Below are 20,499 nucleotides of genomic sequence, written 5' to 3'. Positions count from 1 at the left end.
GTTTCCATGAGAGGAACTGGCTTGTGGTTTATGTTTGCCAATAAGAGCATGATTGGATCTTACTCCACCACAAGAGGACTGACTTCACCACGACTGAACCCATGAGTCAGTAGCTTGAGAGGCTGCGATATCAAAGACTGGCTCTGTGAAAGGCCGCTACTGTTCCTAACGGGCAGGGGCCATCTGGTGGACTACATGGTGGAGGAGGTGCCTGGTGCGGAGGAGGTGCCTTGTGTGGAGGAGGTGCCTGGTGTGGAGGAGGTGCCTGGTGCGGAGGAGGTGTGGAGGAGGTGTCTGGTGAGGAGGAGGTGAGGAAGTGCCTGGTGAGGAGGAGGTGTGGAGGAGGTGCCTTGTGTGGAGGAGGTGCCTGGTGTGGAGGAGGTGCCTGGTGCGGAGGAGGTGTGGAGGAGGTGTCTGGTGAGGAGGAGGTGAGGAAGTGCCTGGTGAGGAGGAGGTGCCTGGTGTGGAGGACGTGCCTGGTGTGGAGGAGGTGCCTGGTGTGGAGGAGGTGTGGAGGAGGTGTCTGGTGAGGAGGAGTTGAGGAAGTGCCTGGTGAGGAGGAGGTGTGGAGGAGGTCTCTGGTGAGGAGGAGGTGAGAAGGTGCCTGGTGAGGAGGAGGTGCCTGGTGAGGAGGAGGTGTGGAGGAGGTGTCTGGTGAGGAGGAGGTGCAGAGGAGGTGTGGAGGATGTGGCTGGTGAGGAGGAGGTGTGGAGGAGGTGTCTGGTGAGGAGGAGGTGCCTGGTGAGGAGGAGGTGTGGAGGAGGTGTCTGGTGAGGAGGAGGTGTGGAGGAGGTGTCTGGTGAGGAGGAGGTGTCTGGTGGAGGAGGAGGTGCATCGGAGGTGCCTGGTGGAGGAGGAGTCGCCTGTAAAGGTACGTACACACCAACCGCGTTGCTCGCGTTAGGGGCGTTGAAAATCGGCATTTTTGCATAGGGAACCATTGGTCTAGGCGCAGTACACGCGTTGAAGCGTTGCGTTGGGGGCGTTAGGAGGAGGTGCCTGGTGAGAGGAGGAGCGGAGGAGGTGCCTGGTGAGAGGAGGTGCGGAGGAGGTGACTGGAGAGGAGTAGCGGAGTAGGGGACTGCTGAGATGAGTTTTTAAAGACAGTTGAAAGACTCACAGATCCAGATCTGATTTGTTTATTTTTTATTTGGGGGGAATGATATAGGGGGGGAATGATCCAGATGTTTCCTGGAAATAAAAGACCAACGTGTTTGAGGGGTATTTCTGTCGTCTCCTCTTCCCTTCGTTTGCCTTTACAAGATCAGATACATCTCAATGTTTTAATATCTCAAGCTCCACCCAAAGGGATCTCCAAAGTCTCCACACGCCCCCTCTCCTTTCCCTCTCCTTCCCAGTAGCCCCGTGTGTATATGCGTGCGTGCGTGCGCGTGTGTGCGTGTGTCTGTTTGCGTCTCACTCCTACCAACTCTTTCACCCTGCCTTATCCTGAACATCAGCTCTGGACCAGGAGCGCTACTACTGCTGGAACCCGAGTGAAAGAAAGGCTGTCGTGGTCTCCATAAGCTCCGTGCCTACAGTCGAACCCTCAAGCCACCGCTCGGATGCTGCCTGGCTCTGCGTCCCGGCTACTCAATGAGAGAAAAGACGCACAAGAGAGATGGGAACTGGACAGCGACTCGCTAAAGTTCCGTGTGTTTACTCTCCGCGGGGAATATCTCACAGCCTTTCCGTCGTGCTTTTCGTGGTGATTTTGGCGCAGCTGTGCGCCGCTTTTAACCTCGACATTGAGACGCGCCTTACCTTCACCGGACCCGCGGGAAGTTATTTCGGCTATTCTGTGGACTTCTTTAGTAATCCAGCCAGGTAAGATAGGCCTACTTATTTTTTTAAGGTATCTGCAGTAATATTATATTACTATATATATATATAGATATATATATATATATTATATTATATATATATATATATATATATATATATATATAGTATATATATATATACACATATATGTATAGATGTATATATATATATTATGTAGAATATAGAGTATATATATATATTATATATATATATATATTATATATATATATATATACACATCTATGTATATATGTATATATAATATATATGTATATAATATATATATATATATATATAATCAGGTATATATATATATATATATATATATATATATATATATATATATATATATATATATATATATATGATTTTATTAGCCTGTAGATATATATATATATTATATAACGAATATATATATTCGTTATATATATTATAAACGAATATAGGCCTAGTTAGTTAAAGGAATTATGTTACAATAAATCGTATGTGATGATATGTGTGTGTCCGAATGAAAACGAACGGGTAGGACAACTCACGGAAATCTGATACGCAAATTCTACCTGCTCTTTTAGGCAATTTTTATACGGCAGCCTATATTCTCGCGGTATTTTGTTAACGTATTGGATTTTCCGATTTTGATGTTTACGTTCAGAAAAGCGCGCGAAACCCGTTTGTTTCCGACGCGCACCGGTTGCGAGTTTAAAGCCCCTTTAAAGCTTCTTAGGCCTATAGCTTCTATTTACTGCCCTAAAATGGATTTTGATTGAAGAAATGAAAGGTCAGCTCTGCACAACAGCTAGCGGCTAAGGGAGATTAGACGTTAATGAGATTATTACAGTGAGACAATATCCTAAATGAGTCAATACTTGATTAGGTCATTGAATTACAGCACCTAACAGTCAACCCACAGTCAAATCATTCCTGCACACAAAAATGACATTTAAATAATGAATTACCATTTTAGGCCTCCTTAATTTTGAACTCGTTATAAGCTCTTGAGTTGTAATAAAGTTTGTTGTTGGTTTAATATTGTTAGCACCAGCAACAGGATATTTGTTTATAATAATTGGAGGGTGTAATTGTGAGCATTAATTCTTATCAGGTTGTTGATTAGACAACCCTGGACCCAGTCTTTTAAGATTCATGGTTATCTCTTATTTTGCACTTGTCTATCAATGTATTGTTTATTGTAATTATTTTATTCTATCTACTGCTTTTAGAAGGCATCATAGTATACAAACATGCGCACGCACACACACCCACCCTGCCTAAGCTAATAAGGCATTTTTAGGAGACAAGAGGCAAGTGTTTTGGGTGGAGGTTGTCCCGGGTCAGATGTTTGGTGGTCGTGACTCATACTGTAGAGTTGCTGAAAAGCAATTCCTGCAGCGGCTGACATGTTGAGGTCAGGTTCCTGTTCAGGGTCTGGGGACCCTTCAGCCCACTCACTGCCTGATAGGGGGCTATCACTGGGCAGGACAGTGTATCCATGTCTGTTAATAAAGGGTGTGGCAACCCGGCACGGTGAGCGAACCACCTCCTCCCAAACAGGACACAACATAGCTGGCAAAAAGCCAAAAAGGCATGTTTAATCCTAAATGAAACAAAGTCTCATACGGAAAACAATACAACAACGAAAAAACCTGGGAGGACTCGACGGCCCTATCCCCCGTGGGTGGAATCCTGTCACCCACGAGGACCGGTCTCTCCGTACAGAATCCCCTGTACGGAGCTCCCCATGGCTGGGAGAGCCCCGAATGAATACGCTATTCAAGCCCTGCTTCTCCACCTGTACCTCAGGGGCTCTGCATGTCCTCAATTGGCCCGGGCCGGGTTGCCACACTCCCCCACACCTTTTGAAGAAGCCTCGGGTGGCCTCTCGAGGAGCGGCGGTCCTGCGCGTAGCGTAGCTGTTTCTGCTGCCGGCATTGCCTGCTGCCTCGTCTCCCGCTGCCTCGTCTCCCGCTGCCTCGTCTCCTGCTGCCTCGTCTCCGGCTGCTTCGTCTCCGGCTGCGTCGTCTCCGGCTGCGTCGAGGCTGCTAGTAGTTGGCGTCCACTCAAAAATTGTCCATAGCTCGGTCAAGTTGTCTGCATTCTCCACCATATGTGGCAACCCGGCACGTTGAGCGAACCACCTCCTCCCAAACAGGACACAACATAGCTGGCAAAAAGCCAAAAAGGCATGTTTAATCCTAAATTAAACAAAGTCTCATATGGAAAACAATACAACAATACAACCCACAGGCCTCGTGGGTGGAATCCCGTCACCCACGAGGACCGGTTTCTCCGTACAGATGCCCCATGGCTGGGAGAGCCCAGAATGAGTGGAGAAGCAGGCTATTCGAGCCCTGCTTCTCCACCTGTTCCTCAGGTGCTCTGCATGTCCTTAATTAGCCGGGTTCAGGTTGCCACTCGCGAGCCGTACGAAGTACATAGTTGTGTCGCATGTTAACCTAGCTGTCTTTGTTGTGTACGGGGAATGGGTTATCTTAGAGATTGTAAGTGCTTGGCACTTGGTTCTATGAACATCCTTACTGTAAAGACGGCGATATATTGTTTCACCTTCTTCTGACAAATGTACTAAATGTACATTTAAATGTGACGTGAAGAAGACAGACCCCAGGTCTGTTGTTGTTCTGTTCACATGTCAGGACCCCTGGTTGTTGAAACATGGGGGGGTTCTACTTGCTCAGTGCTGAAACACGGTTTGATACGCCTTTGGTCATGCCTGTCACTCACTCCGCTTGGTCAGCCAATGACAGGCTGATGGACAGCAGAGTGTCTTGTACCAGGAGGGCGGGAGCTGATGGACTTAGGGTATTCCGGTCTCCACCAGCTCCATGACGATGAGCCAAACCCAGAAGGAAGCGCTCCACGTTTTGGGTCTTATAAGGCAGTCATCGCTTTTCTTTTTTTTTTTTTAAGGATTGGGTTATAACTTAATATATAATCTGTTTATTAATAACATTATTTGGGTCCTTCTTGGAATGAAACACATTTTTACCCTATACCTTTTTAAGAATCTTGCCCACTCGCAATAACTGCAGCCCACCCAAAAGCTCCTTGCTGCCTCTTCTGAACAGCTTCCATGATGACTAGCGGTGAAAGCTTTGAAAGAAGAATCCTATTGCACATCATAGTGCGTGGAAAGGCCTGCTCCCAGTCAGGAACCAATTTAACTTTAACTACTTCTGCCAAGCCAGTGGTGCTATCCAGATATGTGTGTGTGTGGCTGTGTGTGTGTGTGTGTGTGTGTGTGTGTGTGTGTGTGTGTGTGTGGTGTGTGTGTGTGTGTGTGTGTGTGTGTGTGTGTGTGTGTGTGTGTGTGTGTGTGTGTGTGTGTGTGTGTGTGTGTGTGTGTGAGAGAGTGTTTATGTGTGTGTGTCTGTGTGTATGTGTTTTGGGGACTATGAGGTATGTCTCATAGTCTCATAGGTACCATACATATATACATGCATCACTTAATTGATCGATTTGACCAACCACAAAATATTCCAATGCTAATATGAACACCTTGTCCTTCAGCAGTACTTACTTAGTACCAGTGCTTCAGAATACTGTTCATCTGGAGTTCTATCTACCACAGGCTACTTATTACAGGGTCAGAAACCTGTAGTGTTCAGAAACAGGAGGGCTGGTAGCCATTATCCATCCACTGGCTGCACATGGGCTGGGTATGGGTTCAGATCTAAATAGAGGGGAACACAGCGATGATAGCGATAAGGTGTTTGTTTACTATGTGTACAGCACACACACACACACACACACACACACACACACACACACACACACACACACACACACACACACACACACACACACACACACACACACACACACACACACACACACCACTATCACCACTATCACCCCCCCCCCCCCCCCCCCCCCTCCTCTCTCTCTCTCTCTCTCTCTCTCTCTCTCTCTCTCTCTCTCTCTCTCTCTCTCTCTCTCTCTCTCTCTCTCTCTCTCTCTCTCTCTCTCTCTCACATCACTCAATGTGTTTCTCATGATAGTTTCTGTGGTCTCATCTCCATATTCTAAGGGGGTGACCCCAGCTATATGCACAACGCCGTTCTTTAGTCATGAACTGTTCGCCTGGCTCGTCATACCATGTAAGGCTTTGTTATTTTGTTTTTTAACTCAATGCTAGTGTTCTGATTGGTGCGCCCAAAGCCAACACCAGCCAGCCAAACGTCACCGAGGGAGGTGCCGTCTACCTGTGCCCTTGGAGCCAGGGGAATTGCACCATCGTCCACTTTGATGAACAAGGTAGGCTGCCTCCTGTCTGTGTCAGACTCATCAATCATCATGATTCCTAAAACACCACACAAGTACACATGGAGGTCGAATAAGTTGCGTGAGAAGCAGAACATTAATGCCAAAACACTAAAACAACAAAGAATATTTCTTAATTGTCATGATGTTAAGAATAGTTAACTGTGTGTCAAGACCCATAGCTTCCCCCAATGGAGAACAACAACTCTTTGACATGAAAAGGAGAACGGTTTGATTAATTCAAGTAGTCTAAGTACTCTTTGGGTCCAGGGTCCATAAGTAGCTCCTCAGGGTGGTCACAGCAGGAGGCGGTCTGCAAACCACGGTCAAAACTATACTTTCACTGAGCTGCCTTTGGCACAGGGCGGTGCAGCATTAAGCTGTTTCTAACCACCCATCAGAGTGTCTCCAGGGCCTGCTGGCGGCCTCTTGGATCCGGCCGGCCTCTGGCCCGTCAGAGGCAGGCCAGAGGCGGCCTCTTGAAGCCAGCCTTTTGATGCTCATTTCCCTGCTTAATGGGGGCTGACTCCCCCCCGTCACCAAGGCCAGCACCTCACCCCCTCCCCCACCACCGTCACCACAACTAGCACCCCACCGCCTCCCCACTACCATCATCACCGCTAGCATCCCCCCCCCGAACCTTCTTCCCAACCCCCATCCCCACCACCAGCACCTCCTCCCCCACAACCTTCACCCCCACCACTCCCCCCGTGTAAAGACTCACCCCTGGTGCGTTTGACTGTCTGTTGAAGTGTTTGCCAGCCTTTCCAACTAGCCTGCATTTCCTTGCTTGTACCCATGAGGCTCTCTTTAACCAGCACATCCATTTTGGGGGACCATGACCCCTGAGGGCCCCTGAGGACTGAGGCTGCCCCTCTGTCAGCCCAGAAAAATAACTGTGTCCCTCACAAGATAGACAGGAAGAGATAAGAGATAAGGGGCTGCTTGTTCAGAGGGCCGTGTGTTATCCTGTGTTATCCTGTGCGTGCTCACATACCACACACTCACATGGCGTGGGCGTCTGCTGGGACTGGGGGGTTACAATTTGGTGGACCAACGTGTGTATGCTCAGTGACTAACAACCTAGTGCAGCCATGCACAACGTGTGCACGTACACATCCCATTAGAAGCACACAAACCCACACACGCGCACACACACACACAAACACACGCACACACGCCCACGCACCAAACACACACACACACACACACACACACACACACACACACACACACACACACACACACACACACACACACACACACACACACAAAGCTTCTCTCTGTAGGATGTGTGAGGGGGACACAGTCCAGGCCCTGCTGCCAGACCGGTCCCAGGGCCGCTCATCCATCACCATCACACCACTACTCACGCTCACCACTTTAAAGAGACGGCTCCTGTTAGTCATGTGAATGATGTGCTGGCTTGGTGCACTTCTTACTCTGGCTGGATTTGAAAGGCTATTTATTATAAGATTGTTAGGCTTGAATAACATCTTGACCCTTCATAACGTCTTGACCCTCATTTAACCAGGCTGGTTGTCTGCTCTGCCCTCCAAAGCATCTGGAACATAACATCTGGAACGTACCGGTTATAGAACTGTCCTTCCACCCAGTCCCTCCTAGATCTAAGCTTTAGTAGTACTTTAAAATGTCCTTGGTCCTTCGTACTAATTGTACGCAACATTGATACTGGCATCACATTGTTGAATATGTTGACTAATATCGCAGCTCTGCTTTTGGATGGACAGGTTACCTTACCGTTACCTCCTCACCCACACCGCCCACCAGCTCCTCAGACAGCATGAGCTACGACTCTTTGGCTTACATAAACAACGCCGTCTGACGCCCTGGTGTGTGTGTGTGTGTGTGTGTGTGTGTGTGTGTGTGTGTGTGTGTGTGTGTGTGTGTATGTGTGTGTGTGTGTGTGTGTGTGTGTGTGTGTGTGTGTGTGTGTGTGTATGACAGGAGCATGGAGGATGGATTAGAGTCTCATACCATAATCCTGTAAAGAAAACACAGAGGGTAAACTTGTAAAAGGTCTCAGATATAAGACATCATGATACAATCAAACACAGGGTAGTTTAAACGCATGCTTTTTTGCAAAAGTAAAAAAAGCAGCGCATAATAGCTGGCTACTATTTACCTGTTAATCATTATAAGCTCAAAGCGTGCTTGGCATTAAAGAAAGGCATTGTGGCTGCCAAACTGAGTTAGTTTAGGCATGTCAGTCAATCTCTAATAAGGCCTGCAGTCTGGGAAAAGGAGGCAAACCCAGCTCAGTGGTCCCCGGAGGACTCTATCACGCTGAAACCCGTCCAAGACCAGTGCTTGACCTGGCACATGCAGTGACCTTGATGGCTGACATCGCTAAACTGAGAGAGGTGTGTTGTGCCCCCATCAGGTGACCGCTCCTTTGAGATGAACGAGGTCGACACGCAGGTTGAGTTCAAGTCCCACCAGTGGTTCGGGGCCGTGGTGCGCTCCCACCACAACACTGTACTGGTAAGCCCTCTCTCCCACCATAACACTGTACTGGTAAGCCCTCACTCCAACCACAACACTGTACTGATAACTAAGCATGAGAATACTGCTTAAGTGTATCATACTGCTGTGTGCTCATGCTTAAGTGTATCATACTGCTGTGTGCTCATGCTTAAGGGTAACATACTGCTGTGTGCTCATGCTTAAGGGTAACATGTGTGGCTTGTGTCTCCAGGCCTGTGCTCCCCGGTACTACTGGAGAACGGAGCACGACACGCCCTTCTCCGACGCCACCGGCACCTGCTACCTCTCAGTGGACGGCCTCAGGACCTTTGTAGAGTATGCCCCCTGTCGGACAGGTACGGTACTGTAGCGGGGAGATGTCGGCTCATGAGCCCGGCAAGACTTCGACTCATGAGGCCGGCAGGTCGTTGGCCCAACCCCAGTGTTCTCGTCAGCTGTAGTAGCTCGAGGGGCGGGGGGTCGACCTGTGCTTCATGCGTCTCTTATTCTGGTTCTTCCTGTGACCTCAGAGCGCCACGGGCCTGCAGGCCAGGGCTACTGCCAGGGGGGATTCAGCGCAGACTTCACCAAGGTGAGGACGAAAGCAAAGAACACCCTCTGTGTTTGGTATCTCCCAGATCTTCTGATTTCTGATGTTATTGGATGATGCGTAATAATAAAAGTGTGTTGCCTGTTTTGTGTTGCAGGAAGGAAAGGTTTTGCTTGGAGGGCCAGGAAGTTTTTATTGGCAAGGTGAGCAGAGAAGTGCTATCTTTCATTGTGTGGTTGTTGAACGGGACCAGGTCCTCTCGATTTGTGTCAGAGAGCGTCTCTCCTGACACGGGTGACACCGCCTGTCAGATGACGACAGGAGGTCAGGAGTCGTGCCTATTGTGTTAACCCTTGACCTTTTACCCCCTCTTAGGTCAGGTGATCTCAGCCACCCCAGAAGACATCGTCAAGGCCTACTACCCGTCCTACTTCCTGCTGTCTGTCGCCGGGCAGATTCAGACCAGACAGGCCCAGGGCTGTTACGACGACAGTTACCAGGGTAACTGCTTTGTTTACCATCTAAATCACCATGTGTATGTGGACCACATCAAGACTGATTATGCAGTCTTCCACATAACCACAAGGCTTCACTCATGTTGAAATAGCTCATCTTTGGTCCACGGTACATGGTTTGGTACACCAAATATTCAATTGCAAAAAGATTTGATTTGCTTCCCCTTGAACAAAGTAGTGAGGAAGGAGATTTTGGTTCAGATACCTGGCTTCCGTTATGCCAAAGGAAGCCTCTGCTTTTGGTAGCTTGTGCCTGAATAGGTGTGGGAGATTAGAGGGACACAGCTGATAGTGCACTATCATGCTCCCTGAGCTCAGAGGATCCAGACCTTAACAGTCTGTGGTGCGGACCAGACACCTTGTAATGGGCTTGTGTTGGTGGGTTCATGGAAAGGCCTTCTGTGCCTCAATAAGAGTGTTCTGTCCACTCAGACCGGCTGTTTAAATCTGTGACGCGAGGTAGTGTAGCTCTGTGTGGTGGGTGGGAGTTAGCATGGTGGGAGCTGTAATCAAAGAGAGAGGAATGGGCTGGCCAGCGATTTTTCAATTTATATTAAATTTATATGAATGATGATGACACCCTAACTCCGTATCTAAACACCTATGTGACCACCCACAATTCTAATGTGTGCATATGTGCCTGCATGCGTGTGTGTGCGTGTGCGTGCGTGTTTGTGCATGTTTGTGTGTGTATGCGTTTGTGTGTGTGTGTGCATGTGTGTGCGTGTGCGTGTGTGTGTGTGTATGCATGCGTGCTGTTCTGTGTGTGTGTGTCTTGTTTTCTAGGTTACTCTGTGTCGGCTGGAGAGTTCAGTGGGGACAATGTCGAAGGTGAGGCTCATATTTACAGTGTGTGTGGGGGGGGGGGGGGGGATGACTGAACTCCGATTAGTGTAAACACATGGGCCACTCACTCCAACAACAAAGAAATCCCCCATTTTAATGAAGAGGGATCAATCTATAACTATGATCTATATTTGAAAACATGACTTGAGGTTCTTTTGTCTGAACTTGTGTTTCCCCTTGTGTTTCTTTTTTACCAGATATTGTAGCGGGAGTCCCTAAAGGACTAATGCTGTATGGCTTGGTAAAACATCCCTACATGTAATTCACACACAGCAGCAGTTGGTAGCGTGGTGTGACCTCCCGGCCCCAGGCCAGTACTGTAGATGACATGGCCTCATGGTACCGCCACTCTAACAGACGACTCTCTGCCCTGGTCCCCGCAGGTGTCCATCCTGGACGGGCGGAGCCTGACCTCGGTGCTCAACCTGACAGGAGAGCAGGTACAGCAGGACCCACGTAACTTTCATTTACATGAACATTTAGGGCATTTAGCAGATGCTGTTCCAAAGCGACTTACAATATGTCCATTTGTCAGAATCAGGAGAAACAACAATAAAGGCTGTCGGTACAGTAAGGATGTTCATAGAACCAATGGCAAAGCAATAACAATTGCTAGGTTAACCCATAATCCATGCTACACAACTAAGTACTAAAACTAAATACGACATACAAACAAGTGCGCACATTAAGTGCCAGGACGTAGGACATACAATAAGTAGGAGGGGAGGGAGGGGGCTATGCAGAGTCTAGGTGAACCTCAGTGTTCACCTCACTCACCCTCATCACTTCATACACAGGTCATGTCTGTGTATGTAATGACTGTGTGTTTGTATGTGTGTGAGTGTGTGTGTGTGTGTATTTAGATATGTGTGTGCGTGTATGGCTGGGTCTGTTTGTGCGCACGTGCGTGCTTGGCTGTGAGAGAAAGAGTGTGCTGGAGTGTGTGTACAGAGAGTGGACAGAGTATGGAGGAATTTGCTCTGTGGATATATCTGGGGCCAGTTGAGTTCAGAGGTCAGCCGTCTCACAGCGTATGGGTATGATGAGCAGAGGGTGGCCGGCAGAACGGTAGCCTGTAGCCTGACAACAATCCCTTTCTCTCTCTCCCTGCTGCTCAGAGAGGCCGTTATACAGGGTTAGGGAAGCTAAGGCCAAAGGTCATGGTAAGAGATACGACATATCACACACACATTGAGACAGGGAACCAAATACATATACATTCACACACAAACAACACACATACACACTGATATACACACAGTAAAACAAGCAAACGCACACACATACACCAGCCCCTTATTACATGTGAGCAGTGGTTAGTGGAGTGTGCATGATGGTCTCTGTTCTGAGGCGAGGCTGATGAAAAGTCCTTCCTCTACGAACCCCCAGGGGGTGAGGCACTGTCCGCTCCGCGGGGGGCCTGGACTGTATTGTCCAGGTTAGCTGCATAAACACACCAGGAGGGAGGGAGGGAGGGAGGGAGGGAGGGAGGGAGAGAGGGAGGGAGGGAGAGAGAGAGAGAAGGAATTCTTCGTAATCAAGATAATGTGTATGTGTGTGTGTGTGTGTGTGTGTGTGTTTGTCTGTGCGTGAGTGTATACATGTGTAGTTTTAAACGTGTCTGTAGCAGAGAGACTCTGCTTTCTTATTTTAATTGGAGTGACCAAACTCTCTGGGGAGCTCATGTGGTCCGCACATCACTCTGATGTGACGCTCACCACAGGAAGTGGAGCCACGACCCTCTTTGGTCTGAGATGCTGAAACACAAAGCTGCCACAGACCTAAGTCCCATGGGCGCTCCATTTAGGCTGTCACCAGGGCCCCTCAAACACCGTCACAAGTGCCCTCACACACCATCACAAGGGCCCTCACACACGTCACTAGGGCCCTCACACACAATCACAGGGGCCCCTCCCACACCATCACAGGGGCCCCTCACACACCGTCGCAGGGGCCTCTGATACCGTCACAGGGGCTCCTGACACGTCACACGGGCCCCTGACACGTCACAGGGGCCCCTCACACACGTCACAGGGGCCTCTGATACCGTCACAGGGGCTCCTGACACGTCACACGGGCCCCTGACACATCACAGGGGCCCCTCACACACCGTCACAGGGGCCTCTGATACCGTCACAGGGGCTCCTGACACGTCACACGGGCCCCTGACACATCACAGGGGCCCCTCACACACGTCACAGGGGCCCCTGGGCCCTGACACCGTCACAGGGGTCCCTTACACGACGTCACAGGGGCCCCTGACACCGTCACAGGGGCCCCTCACACACCGTCACAGGGGCCACTCACACAGCGTCACAGGGGCCCTTGTGACCGTCACAGGGGCCACTCACACAACATCATAGGGACCCCTGGCGCCTGACGCCCGTGGAACACAGAGTTGAAGAGCTGAGCAAAAGCTTGAGGAGATCAAGAGTCCAAGAGAGAGTCTCAGTGGGTAGTGGTGAGAGAGAGAGAGAGAGAGAGAGAGAGAGAGAGAGAGAGAGAGAGAGAGAGAGAGAGAGAGAGAGAGAGAGAGAGAGAGAGAGAGAGAGAGAGAGAGAGAGAGAGAGAGAGAGAGAGAGAGAGAGAGAGAGAGAGAGAGAGAGAGAGATTAAGAATAGACAAATCCATCTTAGTGACATAGGGAAAACGAGATGGAGATGACCAGAGACCCGGGGCCCTCCTCCCTCCTCACGTGTGATTACAGGCCGGCGCTCTAACTCTATGCCTTTGATGCGTTCCAGATGGGCTCCTACTTCGGCTACGCTGTGGCCGTGACCGACATCAACAGTGACGGGTGAGCCGGGGGGGGGGGGGGGGGGGGGAGATCAAGGTGTAACAAGTCTTATTTCAGTAGAAGGGGGAGGATGGGAGAATATGCGGCTGTCTCTTTAAGAAGGAAAAGATGGAAAAATAAAAAGAAGTGAGGCATGAAGAGAAGTTGCTTCCTAAACTCATTCCCTGACTCCCGGGTCGGGATGGAAGGAGTCTCACAATTCACACCATTACCATTTGCTCCTCCTCATTTTGTTCTCCTCTATCGTTTTCTCTTTTTTCTCCTTTTCCTCCTCTTCCTCCTTCTCTTCTTCTTCTTCTTCTTGGTCTCCTCTCCTTCTCCTCCTCTTCAACTCCTCTCCTCTCCTTCTCCTCCTCATCACCTCCCCTCCTTTCCTCTTCCTCTTCTTCTTGGTCTCATCTCCTCCTCTCCTCTCCTCTCCTCTCCTCTCCTCTCCTCTCCTCTCCTCTCCTCTCCTCTCCTCTCCTCTCCTCTCCTGTCCTCTCCTCTCCTCTCCTCTCCTCTCCTCTTCTTCCTGCTCTCCTCTCCTTCTCCTCCTCATCACCTCCTCTCCTCTCCTCTTCTTCTCCTTCCTCTCCTCTCCTCCCTCTCCTCCTCCTCCTCCTCCTCCTCCTCCTCCTCCTCCTCCTCCTCCTCCTCCTCTTCTCCTGGTCCCCAGCCTGGACGACCTGGTGGTTGGGGCCCCTATGTTCATGCGGAGGGAGCCAGATGGCCGTCTGCAGGAGCTGGGCCGCGTCTATGTTTACCTTCAGAGGGCCCCCCTGCTGCTGGAGACCAGTCTACCCCCTCTGAGTGGCCCCGGGCCCTTCAGCCGCTTCGGGAGCTCTCTGGCCCCCCTTGGGGACCTCGACCAAGATGGCTTCAACGGTAGGTGGAGGAGAACCTGGTCGACATGCCACTTTATAGTTAAGCTACCAGGGTTAAGGCCCCCTCTCTTTATAGTTAAGGGACCAGGGTTAAGGCCCCCTCTCTTTATAGTTAAGGGACCCAGGTTAAGGCCCCCTCTCTTTATAGTTAAGGGACCAAGGTTAAGGCCCCCTCTCTTTATATCTAAGGGACCAGGGTTAAGGCTTTATGAGTGCATCATTCTTCATTTAAAGATCCCATGGCATGCTACTTTATGGATGCTTTAATATAGATATTAGTAGGCGTCAAACACAGTATTTGAAGACGTTCCCGAAATTCAGGCGTGGTGCAGAATTACAGCCACTACGAGCCAGTCGCACATTGAGCTTTCCCAAGATTCGCCTTTTCGGTGTCTGTAGCTTTAATGCAAATGAGGGGGAGAGAGGCGGTTCAAGGAAGAGGGTGGGGGTGTGGCCTGAGCAGCTTGCAGCGACGGTACCATGCGCTCTGTTCTACAGTGGCTGTATCGCAATGGCGAGGCGCACACAGCCTTTAGCCGTGTTCTGTAAATATTCTAGAACACACGGGAGTCCTGGAGCACTATATCTAAATAATTTCATATTATACATAGATATCCATATCATATCATCTATATCCATGGCTGAGATAACCCCCACCACGAGTCTCATTGTGGAAATACCAGAGACGACAGTCCGACGTGTTATGCGCCATAACACCAACAGCAGAACGGTTATCGAAATTACAAGGAAGTGTACAACAATTGCGTTACAGTCCTGGAGCTCTATATCTAAATAATATCATATAATAGATATCTATATCATAAAATACATATTATCACGGTCAAAAGCTGTGTGCGCCTCCAGACGATATTATGAATCACAAACGACTTCGTCGGGTTCTCCAACGTCTCTGGTTCTTCCACTTCCACATCAATCTGAAGTACACTGAACCGCATGCTGCCTGCTGCCGGCTGCCCGCTGCCGGGCGGTGGTGCTTCACGCGGTGGTGCCTTGCGTCAACCCGCGGCATGCAGCATGTCGCAGTTCATGTACTTCAGGGAGTCAAAGCCAAAGTTCCTTTCCCCCAATTCCTTCTCAACCATGGCTGAGATAACCCCAACTACAGTCTCATTGTGGTAATACAAGAGACGTCAAAGAACCGACGTGGTATGCGCCATAACACCAACAACAAACACTTGCGTTAGAGTGTGTGTAATCACACACACAAACACATGTGGCGCTCGCACGGTCGTGTCTCATTGGCGGGCCAAATTCTCTGGGCGGGCAAGGCAGAGAAAGGGGAGGAGCTTAGATCCTTTATGACGACATGTCAGCACGCTTGAGCCTCGTCATTTCAAAGGCGAGCAGAACACCTAGTGCTCGTTTTAAACCGAAAGCAAGTTTTAGCCACTGGGGGCCATAGGCAGGCTAGGGGAACTCATATTCATGTTAGAAAACCTCATAAAGTGCGATTTTCATGCCATGGGACCTTTAATATTAACTGTTCATTTTGGTGTGTATACTTATTTATTGTATTCTGTATTTCTGTATCTGTATCCTCTGTTTGTAGTATTGTTATTATTATGTTTGTATGTTTCTAACCTTGACGGTAACCACAGGTGAAGTCAGGAGTTATGTGTCAGGCCTCTGAATGACGTTGTTTGACAGACATGGCGGTGGGCTGTCCCTACGGAGGAGAAGACCAGCAGGGATTGGTCCTTATTTACAACGGATACCAAGGGGGCCTCAGAGACACGCCCACTCAGACGCTCTCTGGAAAATGGGCTTCCACTTCTTCTTCTTTCCCCGCCAGCTTCGGCTACGCCATCCGTGGCAACGCAGACCTTGACCAAAATGGCTACCCAGGTACCTTTTTAAAAGATTATTTAACAAACAAAAGGTTTTCATTCCTCGTTCTAACTCCCCGTCCTACTCCCTTTAGATTTCATCGTGGGTGCCTTTGGGGCGGACAAGGCAGTGCTGTACAGGTGTGTGAACCAAAAACACCTAACACACGCTCATCCAGCCTTCCAGTATTCCCAATGAGTTCTGATTCTCCTAGAATGCTCTGTTTTGTTTTCATTAGGGCCCGGCCAATAGTAAACACCAGTGCATCCCTCACAGTTCTTCCCCACATGTTCAACCCAGAGGAGAAGACCTGCCAGGTGTCTGATGGAAACCAGACCATCGCCACATCCTGGTACAGACCTTCATTACATCTGTTATTATGGCTCCATATCTTATGTTGAATTCACTGTGCCCTGGGGTGAAATGATGGGTAGATATACAACACCTGCCGCTTTAAGAGCTCTGTCAGTAAGAGACTGATCTCTAAGAGCTCTGTCAGTAGGATACTGATCTCTAAGAGCTCTGTCAGTAAGAGACTGATCTATAAGAGCTCTGTCAGTATGAGATTGATCTATAAGAGCTCTGTCAGTAAGACACTGATCTATAAGAGCTCTGTCAGTAGGACATTGATCTCTAAGAGCTCTGTCAGAAGGAGACTGATCTCTAAGAGCTCGGTCAGTAAGAGACTGATCTAGAAGAGCTCTGTCAGTAGGAGACTGATCTAGAAGAGCTCTGTCAGTAGGAGACTGATCTATAAGAGCTCTGTCAGTAGGAGACTGATCTCTAAGAGCTCTCCACTTTAAGAGCTCTCAATGTAAGGGAGTCCCTACGGTCTGCAGTTGCTGATGTCATCTTAGTTTAATTTAGATTTTTCCAATGCTCTCCAAATGAAAATGTAGATTGAGTGGATTTTTTTAAAACTTTCCAGGTTCCCATCCAGGCAGAACACACTTATTTCTAGAGCCAGTAAAGCTAACTTATCCCCTCTGCCTGATGAGCTTTTTCTGCAACCTCAGTCTAAACTTACAATTTAGACCGAACTCTTTGAGTGAGGGGGGGAGGGGGGAATGGCCAAATGGCCGGTAGGTCAGAAGGTACAAGAGCACATTGTGTAGTTCTCTGTGGGTTCGGGTTTGGTTTGTCTTGGAAAGTAGAAACGGCTCAAGGTTGAGTGTAAAGTGAAAAGATGAGAGAGAAAATGTCTGCCCATCTGTCTGACTGGCTGTCTGCCTGCCTACATGTCTGCCTGTCTACCTGTCTGCCTGTCTACCTGTCTGCTTGTCTGTCCTCAATACTGAGCCATGAGTGTGCATGTACTTGCGTTTGTGTGAGTCTGTGTATGTAAAGATGGCCTCATTATGAATGTGTGTTAAAGTCCTGATGCGATCATATCTTCCATCTGCAGCATTGAGCTCAACTTTTGTCTGGTAGCTGATGGGAAACACCTTCCCTCTAATATAGGTGAGACACACACACACACACACACACACCACACACACACCAGACACAACCACACACACCTTACTTGGGCTGAAGCCCCAGGGCCTACGACGATCAGGGGCCTATTATGAGAAGCAGTATTATTAGTATTTTTATTTTTTATATACTGGCTCATGATAGGACCCCCGATAGGTGTAGGCCCAAAACAATGTGATTTATTGGGACCTACAAAGATCATTGGCCTATCACAAATCAAGAAAATACTAATAAAAATCACATTGCTTTGTAATTTGTCGAATTTTCTGTTCATCACTTGATATGAATTTGTGTGGCTTCTAATTAGCCCAATTTAACAGTGACCCACGTGGGCACCATGACACAACAGCCTATCACATTTTAGAGGAATGTTTTGGCTTGTGATTCAAATCGATTCATGCACGGGCTTACCTGGGCTGAAGCCTACAACGATCAGGGGCCTATCATTAGCTGCAGTATTTAATATTATATATATTAAATACTGCAGCTCATGACAGGCCTCTGATCTTCATAGGCCCCAAACAAAAATGACATTGTTTTGGGCCTACACCGATCGTGGGGCCTATCACGAGCCAGTATAAAATATATATATATATATATCGATTTCATGCTGGCTCATGATAGGCCCTGTGTGTGTGTGTGTGTGTGTGTGTGTGTGTGTGTGTGTGTGTGTGTGTGTGTGTGTGTGTGTGTGTGTGTGTGTGTGTGTGTGTGTGTGTGTGTGTGTGTGTGTGTGTGTGTGTGTGTGTGTGTGTGTGTGTGATGGATGGGAATCCATCACACACACACACACACACACACACACACACACACACACACACACACACACACACACACACACACACACACACACACACACACACACAAAAACACTCACTTACAGAAGCAAAAGCACCCCTCCACCTGCGCACGCAAACACACACACACATAGCCGTGCAGCTGGTACCTATTACCTGGCCGTCTTTGTGGGGACATAGTGCTGGAACCCACTGTGGTCATGTGGCCCAGAACACAGATTACAGAGCATTGGAATAAGGGGGCCTTGGTGGGCTCCCCAGTCCAGAGGTGGCCCTGTGTATACTTAGGGCCATAATTGCCCATTGTGTTTGTTTTATAACAAACGAGGAGGGCCCGACTCTGCATATTTATTTGTTCCCTCTGAACTATTTGTTTGACTCTTTGTTGGTATCAACAAAGAGTCAAAAAAACACAAACATGCATGTGTGTATGTGTGTGTGTGTGTGTGTGTGTGTATGCGTTTGTGTGTGTGTGTGCATTTGTGTGCGGGCTTGTGTGTGTGTGTGTGTGTGTGTGTGTGTGTGTGTGTGTGTGTGTGTGTGTGTGTGTGTGTGTGTGTGTGTGTGTGTGTGTGTGTGTGTGTGTGTGTGAATGAATGATTCCTGACCCTTCCGTCTACATTAATGGACATTCTTACCTTTCTATGTGTTTGTGTGTGTGCGTGTGTGTGACTGTGCTTGTGTGTGTGTGTGTCAGGCTTTGTGCTTGAGCTGCAGCTGGACAGTGCTACAGGGGCCCAGAAGGTGAGCAGAGCTCTGTTCCTGGACAGCCAGCAGCCGGCCCTGCGGCTGCGCCTCAGCCTGGACCCCGGGGCCAACATGAGTCTCAGCCGCAAGATCTACCTCCGGGTACGTCCCTCCTCCCCGCCCGCCGCTGTGTGCTTCAATCAGACCAACATTACATTAATGTTTAGGGCATTTCTCCAAAGCGACAAAGTACATTTGTCAAAAGAAGGGGAAACATTTATCACTGTTGGTACAGTAAGGATGATCATAGAACCTAGTGCCAAGCACAAACTATCGCTAGGTTATCTCTGTATACAACAAAGATAGCTAGGATAAGATGCCACACAACTAAGTACTATAACTAAGTACGACATACAATAAATGCGTACATTAAGTGCCAGGACGTACAACATACAATAAGTAGCAGGGGTTGGAGGGGGTGACTATGCAGAGTCTAGGGTAACTCTGAACAAGTGAGTCATGTGTCTTTTTCGAAAGCTGGTGAGCAACTCTGCAGTCCGGGGAGCTTGGCAGGGAGCTCGTTCCACCACTGTAGTCCAAAACAGAGAAGAGCTGTGACTTCCATAAAAAAAAGTATATCTATCCAGGTTTTTGGGACACGTAGGGACCCTTTCCCTGAGTATTGTGAAGCATGGATAGACACCCCACCCTCACTGTGACGTAACAATCCGCTAGCACGCCAGTCTCACACGCCTCGTCTCTTCCCATCAGAGTGAGGAGGACTTCCGGGACAAACTGTCTCCCATCGTGGTGAGTTTGAACTTCAGCCTGGACCCCCGCAGCCCGCCGGACAACCACGGCCTGCGCCCCGTCCTCAGCCACGGCACCCGGCAGCTCCTCCAGCACAAGGTAGGCTCCCGCTGGGGGGAGGACGCCTCACACAGGAGCCGTACCCCATCGGCTCCCACTGAGAAGAGCCCTGGTACGGATACTAGGGGTGAAACGGATCAGTGTGTCCACGGTTCGGTTCAGATAACCGTTTTGGGCCTCGGTTTCGGATACGGTTCGGATTAGTATCATGTCCGTGGTAGTAAAAAGGCGGACTTTTTTTTGACGGGGGGTTTGGGGGAGAAACACAAAAATGAATGAGACCCACAGGCTATTTGCAATGTGTTAATTGACTGCAATCAGACAACTTGCAAGGCTTTTTTGTGCAATAAATGTTCCCCTAAATGCATTTGAAAACATGGTGCACTGACACATGTAAGGGATAACGGCCGACGAGGCTTAGAACTCTGGCGACGAGCGCAGCATGAAGCCAGAGTTGCCTCTACCTGTCCATTATTTCCATCGAACCGGTCAACCTCGAAGGCCGTTATCCCGCTTATCACCCGTTTGTATTTATCTCCCGTATATTTAGAATATAATTGTATCAATTACTTTCTTTAAATTTAGGAATCGTGCGCTTGAACTTCAGAAAACAACCTATTACAGCTACCTCATTGGCTCGGGCAGCACTGGAGAGAAT

General features: G+C 48.9%; 1 protein-coding gene across 1 annotated transcript in view; it reads left to right on the top strand.

Moving 5' to 3' along the window:
* The first annotated feature begins 1,046 nt into the window (after positions 1–1,046).
* LOC130396251 (integrin alpha-5-like) overlaps positions 1,047–20,499 on the top strand; it is a 33,525-nt gene continuing 14,072 nt past the window's right edge. Inside the window, exons 1-18 of the mRNA XM_056604778.1 lie at positions 1,047–1,827; positions 5,978–6,096; positions 8,507–8,607; positions 8,822–8,945; positions 9,120–9,181; positions 9,297–9,342; positions 9,515–9,640; positions 10,441–10,485; positions 10,698–10,741; positions 10,884–10,940; positions 13,245–13,297; positions 13,956–14,164; positions 15,832–16,029; positions 16,106–16,151; positions 16,250–16,363; positions 17,417–17,472; positions 18,982–19,133; positions 19,743–19,880. Coding sequence (XP_056460753.1) covers positions 1,622–1,827; positions 5,978–6,096; positions 8,507–8,607; positions 8,822–8,945; positions 9,120–9,181; positions 9,297–9,342; positions 9,515–9,640; positions 10,441–10,485; positions 10,698–10,741; positions 10,884–10,940; positions 13,245–13,297; positions 13,956–14,164; positions 15,832–16,029; positions 16,106–16,151; positions 16,250–16,363; positions 17,417–17,472; positions 18,982–19,133; positions 19,743–19,880 — 1,896 coding nt within the window. The 5' untranslated portion in view covers positions 1,047–1,621. The remainder of the gene's footprint in view (positions 1,828–5,977; positions 6,097–8,506; positions 8,608–8,821; positions 8,946–9,119; positions 9,182–9,296; positions 9,343–9,514; positions 9,641–10,440; positions 10,486–10,697; positions 10,742–10,883; positions 10,941–13,244; positions 13,298–13,955; positions 14,165–15,831; positions 16,030–16,105; positions 16,152–16,249; positions 16,364–17,416; positions 17,473–18,981; positions 19,134–19,742; positions 19,881–20,499) is intronic.

This window comes from Gadus chalcogrammus, chromosome 1 (genome assembly GCF_026213295.1).
Source record: "Gadus chalcogrammus isolate NIFS_2021 chromosome 1, NIFS_Gcha_1.0, whole genome shotgun sequence".
Taxonomy (NCBI): Eukaryota; Metazoa; Chordata; class Actinopteri; order Gadiformes; family Gadidae; genus Gadus; species Gadus chalcogrammus.
The sequence above is the reverse complement of the archived record's forward strand: the minus strand, read 5'-3'. Positions and strand labels throughout refer to the sequence as shown.